The sequence below is a fragment of the Convolutriloba macropyga genome, chromosome 7 (genome assembly GCF_964194025.1).
Source record: "Convolutriloba macropyga chromosome 7, txConMacr16.3, whole genome shotgun sequence".
NCBI classification, from domain to species: Eukaryota; Metazoa; Xenacoelomorpha; order Acoela; family Convolutidae; genus Convolutriloba; species Convolutriloba macropyga.
This window is the reverse complement of record NC_134474.1, coordinates 40,968,007-40,984,589: the sequence shown is the minus strand read 5'-3', so window position 1 is coordinate 40,984,589 and position 16,583 is coordinate 40,968,007. Positions and strand designations below refer to the sequence as shown.

At 33.6% G+C, this 16,583-nt stretch overlaps 1 protein-coding gene across 1 annotated transcript in view; it reads left to right on the top strand.

Annotated features, from left to right (window-relative positions):
• LOC142343034 (uncharacterized) overlaps nucleotides 1-16,583 on the top strand; it is a 120,056-nt gene that overhangs the window by 48,119 nt on the left and 55,354 nt on the right. Inside the window, exons 2-3 of the mRNA XM_075394720.1 lie at nucleotides 5,944-6,521; nucleotides 11,698-11,889. Of these exons, the coding sequence (XP_075250835.1) occupies nucleotides 6,076-6,521; nucleotides 11,698-11,889 (638 nt within the window). The 5' untranslated portion in view covers nucleotides 5,944-6,075. The remainder of the gene's footprint in view (nucleotides 1-5,943; nucleotides 6,522-11,697; nucleotides 11,890-16,583) is intronic.

Sequence of the window (16,583 nt, the reverse complement as noted above, 5' to 3'; positions counted from 1 at the left end):
ACTAATGATTCATCTCAGCATCAAACATAGCATGAATGTTTGGAAGAAGGAATTAAGCGTTGCAGAAAAATTCAGACATTGAACAAACAAGTGGATGAAAGATTGTATTAAACAAATAAACAAAAGTAAAAAGGGTAGAATTAAAACCAGCTGAAGCTTGGGTATTTTCATATCATGACAAAAAATCAGTAAACAATTTTCAGCAGATACTAGTACGCGATACTAGTGATAAAACAAAACTGGGGTAAACAAATAACCCCGCAGACTGACCTACCTGCACTGAGCAAACAAAAAGCAGGAAAGCAGGTAAACAGTTGAATCTCTGTTATTGGCACAACGGTCTGCGAGACTAGAGGCCCACTGTTTGCTCAGAAGCAGATTTCAGTTGCAAATGTAAACAAAACGTTTGCCGAGCAGTAGCTTTCAGTTACAAAAGTAAATAAACAATACGCGCACTCTGATTGGGTTAGAGAGTTGTGAAAATGTGTGACAACCCAATACTAGATTTTGTCATTTGCTTTTTGCCTTAACTTTACAAACACACGACAACTATTTTCTTTAGCTTCTGATTCAAATATCTAAAACAATTTTAGTTTCGTTGTGTATGCAGAGCAAAGAAAACTGAGTCAATAAACAAATTGTAAACAAAACCACTTTCCAAAAGAATGACTCAACAGGAAATTGTAAATTGTGCTATACACAATTTTGCGTTTGCCTTTTGCGTATTCACTCGTATTAGTTTGTTTTAATTCCCTCAATTTCGGCTTGCTTTAAAACATAAATTTAGAAACTTTTACTCTAACATATTATACGTTGTTTTAATGTCCTGCGCATTTTACTGACCAAACACGACTCAAAACGACTGACGGCACTAGCGGATTTTTTTAAATATCACAACTCAATTTAATTTTGAAACTAAGGAATATCAATGAGTACCGAAACTTGTACTATTTGCAACAAATAACTTTCAGACAAGCGTAGTCTCAGACGTCACAAACAAACAGTCCATAAACAGTACAAAGAAAATAATTCCTTTGTATGCCATGCATGCGGTTATGAAAGAAGTGGGGTTATTGAAATGGAAAATCACATGAGAGAAAAGCATCTCTCATTCAGACCCCGATATTGTCTTTATTGCAATAAACTTTTTGTTGGTGACTCTTCCTATGTGCAACACATGAATAAAGTTCATGGCTTACCAATATGGAACTCGGACGCAAAAATTGACACATCAGGTGAAATTTTTGCCACTGAGAAGGCTTTTGGTGGTGTTCTTAAAATATATGAAATTTCGGTGGACAATAATGATATTGATTTGCTCAGCTTCATGCGCGGTAAACAAAACGAAATTGACAATGTCATTCGATTGAACACCCAAACTCAACCACAAAAAGTTCAATTCTGTGCAACTGTAGAGCTTACAAAACCAGTGGATGAAGAAACATCACAAGCTGCAGTTCAACATATAACAATCTTTGCAAATTCGAAAGCGCAAAGGGTCGAGTTTCCTGGATTAAATAACGAATGTTTCTCTGAAATGACCGAGCAAATGATAATAGCGTTGAAAAATTTTTCATCACATGGTAGCGGTTGGTCGATAAACCAAATCAAAAAGGTTGAAATGCGGCTTACGAAAACGAAACAAATCCGAGCATCCTCGAAGTAAATTTTGCTACCGAGTATTCAGAAACGCCAAGACAAGAAATGGTTTTGTCACAGAAAAATTACGATCATCATAGTGAAGAATCACTAAAATTGCAAAAGTGGCTCAGGAAACGAATAACGGAAGACAAACATATACAAACTTGTTGAAATACTCAAGGTTTAGCAAACACAATAACAAAGAATTACTCTAATTTTGACTTATGTTTCGTTATGTATTGACACTAATTGAAAACCAAGCCTTCGCTTTATTCATTTTTCATGAGGAAGGGTATGGGGTGCAAACTTGCAGTTATTATTTGGTATATGAAAGTGCATACGCACAAAATTTGCATAAAGATGCTGAAATATTTTACTTAATGACATCTCATTCGCTCTGCCATTTAAAAACAAAAATTAGAGCACTGATGTGTTCACGTTTATTTGCGAAACACACAAACTGATGAACAAGATTGAGCATGATATATAAAAGTTTATATATTCATATCTTTCAGTTATCAAGGAAGCAATTTATCTCCACCTGCAAGGTTGGTTCGTTCATGTTATTCCTCTTGGCTTTTTGCATATTTTTGTGCATATGTACTTTCATATATCTAGAATATGACAGTGCTTATGCACAAAATTTGCATAAAGAATAATTTTTAGGTCATTATTGTGGCTATGTAATATTCAATTATTTTGCTTGATATGCAGTGATGGGTTTGGCGTGTGGGTTGAAGCTTGGTTGGGTGTGTGTGTGTGTGTGTTGGCTGGGCGTGTTTGTGTGTGTTTGGGGGTTGTGTTTGGGTGTGGTTGGTTTAGGTGCGTCGCTCGTGTGTGTGTGTGTGTGTGTGTTGGCTGGGCGTGTGGGTTGGGCATGTGTGTTGGTTGGTTGGACGTGTGTGTTCGTGGGTTGGGGGTGTTGGTAGGGTGTTGGTGGGTTGGGCGTGTGTGTTCGTGGGTTGGGGTGTTGGTTGGGGTGTGGTTGGGTGTTGGTGGGTTGGGCGTGTTGGTTGGGGTGTGGTCGGGTGTGTGTTGGTGGGTTGGGCGTGTTGGTTGGGGTGTGGTTGATGCACAAAACATGATTAACACCGTATCACATCTAATAGAGACAAAAAATCAACAAAGATTTTGGACCCTATTTCTCAAAAACTTTTTTAGGTTCTTGTCCTCCTATAGGACAAAAATTCGATTTCCAATAAAATCTTTTCTGACCACTTTTATCACTCACAAAACGTGTTTCACAACTATTTGCATTGATTCAAACCAAAAAACACAAAAAAAAATTTCGAATCCATTTTCAAAAATTTTTACAAGTTCTGATCTCCTATAGGGCAAAAATTTCAAATTTTGAAAAAATTTTTTCCGACAACTTTTTTTACTCAAAAAACATGTTTCACACATTTTTACATTGATTAAAGCCGAAAAAACGCAAAAAATTTTTTCGACCCCATTTTTCAAAAATTTTTACAAGTGTCGACGCCCATTAGCGGTAAATTCTCAAATATGAAAAACTGGATCTGAATACTTTTATCATACACAAAACATGTAATCGCAATGCTAGCAATAGCAGTGCTTAATTTATATCACTGTTCTAAACAAACAAACAGACCCCGCAGCAAACAGACCCCGCAGCAAACAGTTAGTCGTAACAAAAACTGGGTCAAGCTTGTAAACAAATTGAACAAAGTTAAAATCAACCGAAAAGTTTTCCATTTTCGGTCAAAAGAGGGGGGGGGGACAATTTTTGCAATCTATTAAATTTTTGGAAGTGTCCCACCCCGCAGTAGACGGGCGTTCCAAAAATTGTCCAAGCAATAGCAGTGCTTAATTTATATCACTGTTCTAAACAAACAAACAGACCCCGCAGCAAACAGTTAGTCGTAACAAAAACTGGGTCAAGCTTGTAAACAAATTGAACAAAGTTAAAATCAACCGAAAAGTTTTCCATTTTTGGTCAAAAAAGGAGGGGGACAATTTTTGCAACCTATAAAGTGTCCCACCCCGTTGTAGATGTGCATTGCCAAAATTGTCCGTCCCCCCCCCCCCCGTTGAGGTTCTAGTCACTTTCCTTTACTACTCTCTCACACACACACACACACACACACACACACACACACACGCGCGCACACACACACACGCACACACACAGAAACACGCTAGCACACGCAGACACACACAGAGACAAACCCAAGCACACACAAACGCACACACACGCACGCGCACACACAGAAACACGCTAGCACACGCAGACACACACAGAGACAAACCCAAGCACACACAAACGCACACACACGCACGCGCACACGCACGCAGACACGCACACACACACACACTCACGCGCATATATATACACACACACACTCGCACCCCTGGCCCTCATGTTTTCTAATTGTTATACTTGATGAGCAAGTTTTTCAATGGCTGAAGAATCAGACGAATGCTTTCGTTATTGTTGCATATTCCCCTTCGCTACCACCATTTCATGCCGAGAAAATTTAGCGATTTATTCAAAAGTGTACATGGATTATATCGGAGCACCATGTGACACTTCTTGCTCCAGGAAACGTTTTCCTCAAAAAATGACATCAAAAATTTTAGAGCAAAAGTCAAGTCTCTTTTCATAATCTCGTGATTTCTAAATGAATGCTTGAAGATTAATGTGAGACCACGGAGCAGTCGTTAATGAAAAAAACTTTTCATAAAACTTGTTATTTTTATCCAATTGATTTTTTTTACTATCTGTTTATCTGTTTTGTATCTGCTTATTCCCACAGAGCAGACCACAAGTGAACATTTTAAAAAGTATTGACTAGACGCATTGTGAATTTTCAGCCGCGTTGAATTAACTCCCACTAAATCCAACACTTGCTACAAGATATCTTTTAGATCGAAACAATTCTTCAAAAACCATTTTGCTGTTATAAACTAGAGAGCACAAAAATATATTATTTCAAACCAATGGGCCAACTTACGAATATTCTACTATAAGATATTATAATTTTTAAATAAAAATTGATAAGAAGAAGAAAAACGATGCCAATTTAGCATAAATTATGTCAAAATTATGATTAAAGTTTTTCGAAGTATAAATTTGGAATCAGAAACTGGATCAGAAAACCTCAAGTCTGAATCAGACGATATAACAACCAAATGTGACATGAACAGACTCTGAATCAGTGTTGATAAGTTTCTGAAGGACATTCTGATTCAGTGCTTAATTGCTTTAAAAGGTAAGGGAGGGTGTTAATTTTTCAACGCATTTTGAGTAATCCTTCGGATCTTTCCACCGCATTTTATTTTCTAAAAAAATTTTAAAGGGTAAATCTTTAGCCCCGTTGACAGCAATACCGTTCAACAAAGATGATATGATCAAAAACATTGATTGATTTGTTTTGATACTGATAGTGGACTGTTTGAAACACCGACCTGAAAGTATACTTGCAAGCTTGTTCATTGTTTATTTGATTTCAATCTTTCCACAGGCAATTCGTATTTTGTAGCAGAATCTGGCAGTAAAAGAAAATATCATCTCATCTCCCTTCACGTTTTGTTTAATGTATCAAACATCTATAATCATCACATAATTATCACTGTTGTTTTGAATATTGCCACTATTATCTAAATTGAATTTAAAACTTGTTTTTTAAATAAATTACGAGTTACTAACTCGTAATTTATTTTTAAAAAGTATTAAATTCAATTTAGATTATTATTTATTATTTTTAAACTTTTAATTTCTTGTGTGAACTGTAATTAAACTTCACAGAGGGCACGCATGTGCCAGTGCCAGATCATGTAAACCAAAAAGATGATCAGACTCACTCACATTGCTTGCATGGTAACGGGAAAGCATAAAATCTTAATTGACTTGCGACGAGGCCTATCATCAGATCGCAGTTCACTACTAGTTATATTCTGTTCCTCAGAAGTGTTGAATATGGTTTCACTTTTGAAAGGCTCAAACAGCAGCATAGTTGCACCCTAGTTTTCACTCATCACTTCAAACAATGTGCAATCATAAACTTTGGGTTATGATTAGTTAGATATTTAAACATTTATTATTTGAAAAAAGTGTAGTCATATCAATTTTCTATTCTTTCAAATAAAGTAAATGCGAGCCAAAAGTTGCATCATTATTCGGCTATGACATCTTTTTTGTTTGAGGTTTAACGATTTAAGCCCCGCCCGCTCCCCCTCCCCAAAACTTTTCAATTGAGCATCTGAAATCTGAATAACTTTTGTTGCGTATATTAATAATTCCCAGTTTCAAACTAACTAAAAAATGGCCAAATGTTTCAGTATCGTTCCAGGAAGTGAGGAGAATCATCATCGAAATTATAGAAGAGCTCCAATAACTTTGATTTCAATAAAATTTTATTCTGAAAATTTTTATTATTTTCTATTGTTTTATATTCTTTACATATCACCATTATGAGATTACATTCGTATATCTTGATTGTTACCTTTTGTGTTTTAATTTATACCTTAATATCTTACTCGCCCGCTATTGATCGATTGTCAACTTACCTAGTAAGCACAACCCCCTACGCCTCCACCGTCAAAAATGTCCAGTCAAATGTGAGAATCGCGACTTTATTAAAGAGAAGATCTTGTAATATGCAGATAATACTTCCTCTTTTCAATGAATCGCATTCTGAGAAGCTTCAAGTGTTTTTTCTAGAAACTTCTGGAAGACCTTACTTAAAAGGCAGACAAGTTTGTTCTGTCGAATCGGCAGCCATGAAATCTGGTTTGATTGCCAAAGTTATTCTAAAAAGTTCTTATCTAGATTTATCAAAAAGTAGCAGCTTGTGTGACATGTTTTACGGTTATTCAAATATAGAGTTTTACACCATGGATTACATGGAATTGTTTCGGATAGCAGTTGCTTTCATTTGACAAAAAATCACCAAGAAGGTAAATAACCGAATAATTTTGATACTCCTTATATTGGACACCCGCAGACTAAAAAAATCAATTCTTGGCGAATGGTTCATCAATTCTTAGCGTGAAAAAGGGGAAAATCATTGCTAACAGTACAATATTTCTACATCTGCTTAAAATAATGAAATTAAGGTATAAATAAAGTACACCTCAATAATTATTCTTATTATGGATTGGAGATAAAAATATGTCAATAATTTCTGTCTGAAAATTTTGGATAACGTATAACAATGCGAAACACTGAGTAACATAAAAGCTTGAGAGTATGAAATACTGTCTATTGAAACTCAACAACATAGTTTTCTTAGTTTTTCTTCCTTCTGTTTAATCTGTTCGAGACAGTTTGAATAAAAGAATATCTACTGTTTGAACCATTATAGATTTAAATTTTATTTATCTTCCATAGAAATAAATTAAACTTAATTTTTTAAATCAAAAAGCAGGCCACTTTTGGCTTCTATCGTAAAACAGCTTCCAGGTTTCAAAAACACTCAAGGGTCTCACTGATTTTTTTTAAACTTAAAAAATCAGAAAAAATTTAATCATTGCATCTTGATATTGAAATGACAGTTTTTTTTAAAGAGCTCTTTTTAGAAAATATGCATGGAATGCATCCAAATTCTCTATGATAGTTGAAATTGAAACAATACAGCCAAAGCTAAAATGGAGTTTGTTTATAGTTTCTGGCAAATATTTTAATTTACTTAAGATGAAGAATTTACTTAGTATATACTCAAATAGGTTTTTTTTATAAGCCAATTTTGGCCCATCGCTATAACCATTGTAGAGAGTTGTGAGTGGTATCACCGTGGTAAAGCCCGTCTATTGCAAAATTTATAATAAAAAAGATTTTTTGATTATTGCTATTTACAGGGAGTATTAGAGGTTTTAATTTTTAAGAATAGTAGACAAAATTCCGTTGTTTTTATTTACATTTTTCGTAATTTTGACCAAAATTTTGTCAATATTGCTGAAATATGTTAAAAATTGTTGTGTTATTGATTTTATATTTAAAGATAGAGCCGTTTCCTGAACTGTTTCATCCGAATTTTTTCGGCTGGAATTTATGCTAAGTTTTTCAAATTTTACAATTTTTTGTCAAAAATGCATTTTAGCCAATTTTTTTTAAACTTGATAGAAGTATATATCTCAAAAGTGCGGTCATCGCCTTTAAAAGCTCAAAAAAGAGCTAACTGTACTTTCACTAGCTTTAGGAGTCTTCTGGAATAGAAATTTTGCCGTTTTTTTTGCAAATTTAAATTCTATAACTATTTAAAATGCACTATTTATTTTTGATACACATAAAAACTTTGTTTGAAAATTGATCGATTTTGCACTCGTTTGGACAGTTGAGTGTTTTATTTGCCCTACAGCTGTATCAGGTATGATCTTGATCTCACCATGGATGATAAATTTTTTAGAACGGGGTAATTATAAATTAATTACACCAATGGTAAATTTTTTTAGAACGGGGCACGGCCTTTTTTAAGACATTTCCGCAGTTAAAGGTTTTAATGGAATTTATTGCAAGAATTTCAAATCAGGGATTAATTTTTGTTAGATGCTTGTTTAGAAAAAATAAAGCTTAGCAACCATATATTATGGTTTCAGAGTTAACTTCATTGTTTTAATGGCCCTGACCGATAGTTTTTGTAAAAAAATTTTTGGACTTCGTTTGTTTTGCTTTCACTTATTGTTCTTTTTTCCTATAGTCCAATGACAAATTCTTCCCAATGAAAGATCCAATTGGCTTTTCATGATGTATAATTCATACTGGACAATGCCTACATTTGATATCTAATGTCTCTTGTGAATTTGAATTTAATTGCTTTAAGAAAATGTCGGTTAATATTTGAACTTTGCCAATATTTTAAACTATTTTTCAATTTTTCGTGCGTAGTCTCATTAAAATAGGCAGTAACCCAATTGCTCTGAGCCATAAAACAATGTCTGCAAGTGTTTTTTATATAGCTAATGTTTTCTTTGCTTTGATACAAGTTCTCATAGGCTCATTTTGTTTCCTTGTTGAGTTATCACATTATTGATAGTTAAAAAAAACAAATAATTGGGATAATGCACAGTGTTGAAAAAAAGTATTTGAATATGTTTATTCTTTTGTTGAATAGTTTATGCTTTTAGGACAGAGTTTTCTAAAAAAATTAGTGGTGTTTTATTTAAATTTTTGTCTAAGCTTCAGTTTCTTTTAGTTGTTGTACCTGATAATTATGGGTTTCAATTTTTTCTCAATGACATATAACTGAAGTTATTTAAAAATTTCAATTTTTACTCTTGTTTTAATGAGTTTCAAATTAACTTTTTAAAAAATTTAATTGTAACACATATAATAAGATCTTTTCATCTGTTTCTTTTTTGCTTTCATTTTTGTCACCATGCAATTCAATCGCCAAAATAGGAAAAAAAATCTCATGTACTTTTGTTGATTTAAACATTATTTTCTCAGATGATTATTTATTTTGACTCTGGGCGTAGAGAACTCAGTTCCATGAAATTTTCGAGATTTCTATACTGTTCAATATTTCTTCAGTTTTCTATACTGTATTTGTTATTTTCTATTCTCGCAACATAGTCTCATTCACAACATGCCAAATTGTCCTGATGAGTTGTTCCAATTTAATCCATCTATTTTTGTTCAAGTCTTTTGTCTTATTTGACCTTTGAAAATATTTGTTTTTAATAGCATATTTGGACTTTTGAGTTTCACTATTTTTTAAATCGAGTTCTTGTCAATTTGTAGCTCAAGGTTTGTAATGACAGGTCACAACCCGCTTTCAGTGAGCTATTATAATACAGTTTTCATGATTGTTTTAGTTTCGACAAATTGTTTCTCGGCTTTGTTACTGCTGTTAAGAACTGCTGTTCTCATAAATTGTTCAAGATTTTTTAAAAATATTTTTGTACATTTTAAAAGATTTTTGTTTTCTTTTTAATTTATAACATTGTTGCCAGGTCGTATTGGTTTTGATGTTGTATTTAATGAAGAACATTTAAGTGATTTTGGTTAAAAATTAACGATATTAATCACTTAAATTTAATTGTTTTCAAAAATGGAAGTGTGTTTTTGAAGTTCTTACCTCCATGCTCTTCTTTGCCGGTCGAAATGAGGACAGCTCTGATGTTTTTTCAAATGACACAGAGATTAATTTGTTTTATTTAGGTTATATCTTATGCTGGTTTAATTTTTAATGTTATTTTTCTTAATATAGACTTCGAGTTTTGGTCGTAATTAATGTCTGTTATTTGATTTTTATTACCGTTTTTTCTAGTAGTATTTTTCATCAACTAGTGACGTTGGCCCTTTAGCGTTGCACTTTAGCATTCCAATAGTGATTTATTGAACGATATGTACGTTTTTAAAAGTTTTCTATCTTTTTATCATTTGGTAGCCAATTAAGTCAAGAATGTGGATGAGCCGGGTCGAAACATTATGTGCTTACGCACATTACCGAGCCCCTTAATTAGTTTGTATGGTCTATTCTATAGTTGAAGTGAATCGAAACAATTATAATGTGAATTTTTGTCGCTGATTATTCATCTCTACTCCCACCCTCATAGTGCGATCAATTGGAAATTAGTAAAATCAGTTAGGACAGTTTTGAAATAATCAACGTCTTGTCCACTTTTTTCTGTACAGAAAATGAAAGAGTTTAATAAAGGTTGATTCTGAATACTTTTTTTCATGTGGCCTCTGTAATTGAATTGAAATGTTTAATTGTCAATTCTCAAAACTATTTTTCAGTTTTGTTTTCCGGTTTATGGCAATCAATGCCAACTCTTCTGAAAGTAATAAAAACTTTTTAAGTTGTTTTTAAGAAAAACCAGAACACAGAATACAGAAAACAACAAATTGTATTTCGTTTTCAAATGTTATCAAATAGAAGCTTGCGTTTTGCAGCGTTAAAAATCCCTTTTTACTAAAGCAATTTCTTTTAGTAACAAAGGGTGGTTTTTGGTCATTAGGAATTTTGAAGAGAAACTTGAGCAAGTTTTGCGTCAGCGGGAGTATATTTAAACAACTTTGCTCACATTTTCTAAGAAATTGCATGAAATTGTGAGGAAGGAGAGAATGCTTTAGATTCAAGTTCATATTTTTCCTGAATTATTGTCATTAACAAATTTCAAATGCTGCCTCAAAAAGAGAAAAACTAAATTGCTGCAATTTTTTTTCAAAGACAATTTTGACATTTTTTCTACTACTGTAATATTTCCAAATCATCAGTTCTAATTTATTATTACAAAGACAGCTTCTGATTTCAAATATAGATATTTTTTCTTATAAGAAACCTGTTTCTTCTAAAAGATCTCCATCTATGAAAGCAATCCAAAGTTTTCTATGGAAAATGAATTTGCACTGATTATTTTTATGACAACATTCCAGAACATCTGCATTGAAACTGGTCTCCAATTTGAGCTCATGTAGTATCAAATAAACAATAGTCAAAAATATTAGTGAGAAATTAAATTGAATATTTTCTTCATGTTTCAGTATACTCAATGTTATTCTTTTGTTGAGCAACAAAGAGCCTTAGTTCTACAAGGACTTTTTTGCGGCTCATATAATATCAAATTGAGTGGGATCAGAAATAAGTTAAAAGCAATTATCAAGTTCTAATATAATCATTTTTAAAAAAAATTCTTATTGTACAGGCCTAAAAATTCTGTGAGAAACGTTAACATAAATTGTCTCTTCAATAATTGATCCAATTCCTTAAGAGCTTTTTAATGCTGCATTTCGTTTCTTGTTCAAATAAAATTGGTCGGTCAAAATTGACTCAACGAGAAAATCCACGAAATCCCCAAGTGAGTTCGGAAAGTTTTTTTTTCTGGCATATAACGAGCGATTTCTCACGTTTAACTCTGTTTTTTTTTGTTATTATTGATCAATTGGCCTGTTTTTTGTTTATTTTCATTTTTTATAATCCAAATTCAACAAAAATTGTCCCCGAAAAACATTTGCAACGAAGTAATTTTTCGCTGTAAAGTTCATTTTGTAGAACTATTTAAAAAAATACATATGGACTTTTAAAGAGGCAAAAACATAAAATAAATGATATAAATAATAACGAAAGCAATGGCGCCTGGTATGTACAGAAACACGCCTGTGGAGGGAATTACGAATAAAATTGACAGCGTTGTCAACCATGGGATCACACATTACAGTGACATCGGACGACTGGCTTTAATATACAAATATGGTGGATTCTACTTAGACCTGGACCTGATAGTCACAAAGAATTTGCTAAACTTCTCCAATTTCTACGTCATCGAGCATGGGAAGAAAAAGTAGGTTATGTAGTCCAACACTTTGTTAGTAAATTTCACCACGCTGGACAGATATTTGATGTGACATTAATAAGGCTCAACGATTCACTATGCCGTCGACTATGTCTCAATGTCTCCGCAATAAAAGTTGTTTTCGGTTTTGTATAAAAAAATTAACTATCCTGAAACGAAACTTATACTGACAAAGCCCGAAAACCCAGTCTAATCTTTTCAAATTAAAATTTGACGAAGCCAAATTTTCATGGCGAAAACAGCTGAATTTATATTATCTAACTGGATTAGGTCAGAGCACCAATTTTGAAATCTTTGTCACGAAAAAGGTAAGCAACTCATTTGAATCAATTATCTAACAAACGCGATGTATAGGTACCATTATACTGAAAATACAACAATGATGAGTAAAATAAAACTTAACAGGATAGCATTTCAATAGAACAATGACAATGGTCTCAAGACAATTTACCCAATGCGATTATACTTAATGCCATTATAACCAATGTCACTATACCCAACCTGCCATCAAATTCAGATAGACTATTTAGCCGACTATATGATAGAATGGCTCATGAAACTAGATATGAAACTACTGGAACCGCACAAAAAATTATATTGTCCACTTAAGTATGTTAAAACACATTGTAATAAGGATTGCTAATTTGTAGTGAGATTGTTGAACGAGAAGAGCAAAGGGCAACGGTTGAGTTGGTATTGGGTATATGGACTTGGGTATAATGGCAAGGGTGTCTGATATGTGAACTTTTTACAATTTTTTTTAAATTTCATAAAAATTTCAATCTAAATTCAATTGTAATTACTGCATAATCAATATTTTGCAGTTCATTTAATGAAATTTTTATATTTGATCATGCATTTTTTAAAACACTCAATTGCATCCCTTTAATTTTGGATAGTTTCATTCTAAACTATAAACTTTAACCAATTGTTCGATTTTCATATTTCAGTTTTCAACCAAAACTCTTGTTTATTGATTCAGTGGGATATTTGTCCAATGGATTTAACTCCATTCACCAAATAGAAAATTAAGTCGGACAAGGAGAGAATTTTTGGTGGCCTAAATGAGAAGTCTAAAAACTATCGATCCAAAACGAGTAAAACTAAACTGTTGGGCATTTTCACTTTGAAATGGATAAAGTCATGATTTGATATGTATAATGTACTCAATTTTGAACCCAAAACGTTAGTTTGGCTTGAGAAAAAAGGGTTGAAATAAAATTATGAGAACCCAACATGGAATAACATTGTCCACTTAAGTATGTTAAAACATCCTTGCAATATCGACTTGTAATTTTTAATTAGATTTTTGAACGGAAAGAACAAAGGGCAATTGATAATTTTTTAATGAAATTATGGCCTTGAGTACTCTGGCATTGGTTTCCGACATGTAAAAACTTTATAAATTTTTACAAGTATAATATTTTTTATCTGAATTCAATTGCAATTACTGCGCAATTTAATTAGCCTAATTAATATCATTATATTGCAGATCATTCAATAGAATTTTCAATTTAGAAAAAAAGAGAAGGCCAAACATGATTGATCACAGTTGAGCACGTTTTTGGGCATTTTCGCTTTGAAATTGAAAAGATATGATTTGATACGTATAATTTCCTCAATTTTGAAAACTCAGCATTTTTATAAAGTACGAGACGAGTCAAAACTTTGGATCAGTGATTCTAAAGTATCTCAATTATGTATAACAAATTCAATTCAAAACTCGAGACAAATTGATCAACAAGAAAAAATTTGTAAAAATTGAACCCTAAAGACAATTCTCCAGTTGAAACGTGTGTATATTGGCGCAACACTTCAGTATAAGAAACGAAAAAAACAGCGGGAGTGCGATCCCCCAACGCGCCGCAGCTGCCTCGAGTAAACACACATAACTGACTGATGCTCAGCCCTTCTTCTAGTTTTAGTTTAGTTCAATTTCTTTTTTCTTTCTATTTCACTTACTTATTCTTTCTTTTTTCTCCATCCCTGACAAAACTTACCTTCCTGCCTAACAATGCCTAATAACAAGTGAAACCAGCTAGTCAGAAGTACTCAATGACAAGTATTCGCAATCAGGAAAAGTCAGTAAAAGCCTTCCACGGTGTTCAAAATGGCTTCGTAACCCAGTAACAGTGTACAGTTTAGAGCCGATGTCCCAAATTCAAACTCAAACTCAAAAACTCTTGAAACTGCTGTTGTAATAAACTTGATTGTTAATGGTTGTACTAAAATTACTTTGGGGGCAATTCCCTGGGGGGCAATATAATTTCCTCAATGTTAAACCGAAAAATTAGTTCGACTTGAGAACATCAATGGTTATCATTATTTTGCGTTTCCGTGAATGAAGGCAAAAGGACAAAAGGACAATACTCGTTACAGTTGGTGGTTAGAAGTGCTCTTTTTTGAACCAAAATTCCCAAAACAAAATAAAACAACGAAAACAAGCCAAAAAATCAAACGGATAAGGAGTGATAACTCGTGGCAAATCTCCAATTTTTTTTGAAACGAAAAACTTGCTCTATTTTATTTCTTAACTATACACTACACCTTCTTCAAAAACAAAATCTATTGTTTTAGAAGGAAGAACAGATTTCTACTGCGTAGTACCTGAAAGCTTTAGAGCAGCATTCTTAGCCAAAAAAATCAAAGCCACGGCAACTAAGTATGGAAAACATCGGAACATATCTTCACTAGGAAGGGCTCTACTTTTTTTTGTCGATGAAACCTATTAATCATGCTAGAAATATACGGATAGCAACAATCTCGTTGAAAAATTAGTAAAAAGCAAGTTCAAGGGAAACTTCTCAGCAGTCCATCACCAAATCGGAATCATCAGCTTTTCTGACGTCACATTGGGTGAGATTTTGAGCTCTAAAGGCCGCGACGAGCCCTGATGGACAACCGACAACATTGAATGGCCGTAGCTTACCACCAGGGGAGACAACGTTTTCCAGCAGCATTTGGGATTGTAAGCGGAAGAGATGGAATTTTCAAGCACAGAGCTCTCGAAAATTGGGCCTTGAACACTTTTCTTCAATCCCACGTGAGATGTCAGAAATAGAAATGAGATCATTTTTACAAATTATGTCAAAAAAGTCATATGTAAATTATACACAGGAAGTTTAAACCCGAAATGTTTGCGACTGTTTCTGAGACAAGTTACACTATGAATTTCTTTAAAAAATGAAGCTAGAAACATCACAATTAAATTTAAAATTAGTTTATGCTGCTCTATTTTATTTCTTAACTATACACTACACCTTCTTCAAAAACAAAATCTATTGTTTTAGAAGGAAGAACAGATTTCTACTGCGTAGTACCTGAAAGCTTTAGAGCAGCATTCTTAGCCAAAAAAATCAAAGCCACGGCAACTAAGTATGGAAAACATCGGAACATATCTTCACTAGGAAGGGCTCTACTTTTTTTTGTCGACGAAACCTATTAATCATGCTAGAAATATACGGATAGCAACAATCTCGTTGAAAAATTAGTAAAAAGCAAGTTCAAGGGAAACTTCTCAGCAGTCCATCACCAAATCGGAATCATCAGCTTTTCTGACGTCACATTGGGTGAGATTTTGAGCTCTAAAGGCCGCGACGAGCCCTGATGGACAACCGACAACATTGAATGGCCGTAGCTTACCACCAGAGGAGACAACGTTTTCCAGCAGCATTTGGGATTGTAAGCGGAAGAGATGGAATTTTCAAGCACAGAGCTCTCGAAAATTGGGCCTTGAACACTTTTCTTCAATCCCACGTGAGATGTCAGAAATAGAAATGAGATCATTTTTACAAAACATGTCAAAAAAGTCATATGTAAATTATACACAGGAAGTTTAAACCCGAAATGTTTGCGACTGTTTCTGAGACAAGTTACACTATGAATTTCTTTAAAAAATGAAGCTAGAAACATCACAATTAAATTTAAAATTAGTAGAGTCATCAAAAAACTTTTACAACTTTTGAGCTAAAAGCCTGATAAAAAGTTGGCCCAAAACTCCGACGCTGAAGTTAACATCATTAGGCGCCCTCGCTAACAGATGAAGTTACCACTCCCCCAACATTTTGAGAAAGCCAGAATCTCAAAAATCTGAGGCAGTCAAAATTATTTGGCGCAGTACTGTACTGAGGCAATACAAATAAAAAACAATTGTTTTTCCCGTAACCAAGCGGTTCTCGAGAATCACATCTGCGCCACCGATAGATTGTGGTATGATTGTTAGTGGATAGTCATCGTCGGAAAAGAGGGGCAGTTTGAATGCGCGACATATCCCCTGTTTATGCTCTTCGGCCTAAGTCTTGCATACCAAGACAACTTTTCATTAATATTTGTATTTCTGAAAGTCGCAACTATGGTAGCAAATCAAGCTCTATAAATAAATCATAATTCGCGCCATTGGCACACAAGTTATGGTCAAAAACGGGAAATCCCTTACTATAAATAATATTGAAAGTGAACGTCAACCACTTCTGACTTCTTCAATAAAATCAACATATAAAAAGCTTCAACGAAAATAGGTTGGGGGAATGAAAATCATGAAATGAAAGGGTTTTGGAGGACGAAAGTGTAGGTGGGGGGAGGAAAATGAGGGTGTGGGGGGAGATGAAATATAAAGGAACTTGGTTCCTTTACACTCCCGGCAACAAAAGCAAGCATTTGATATGAAAATGTAAACACAATAA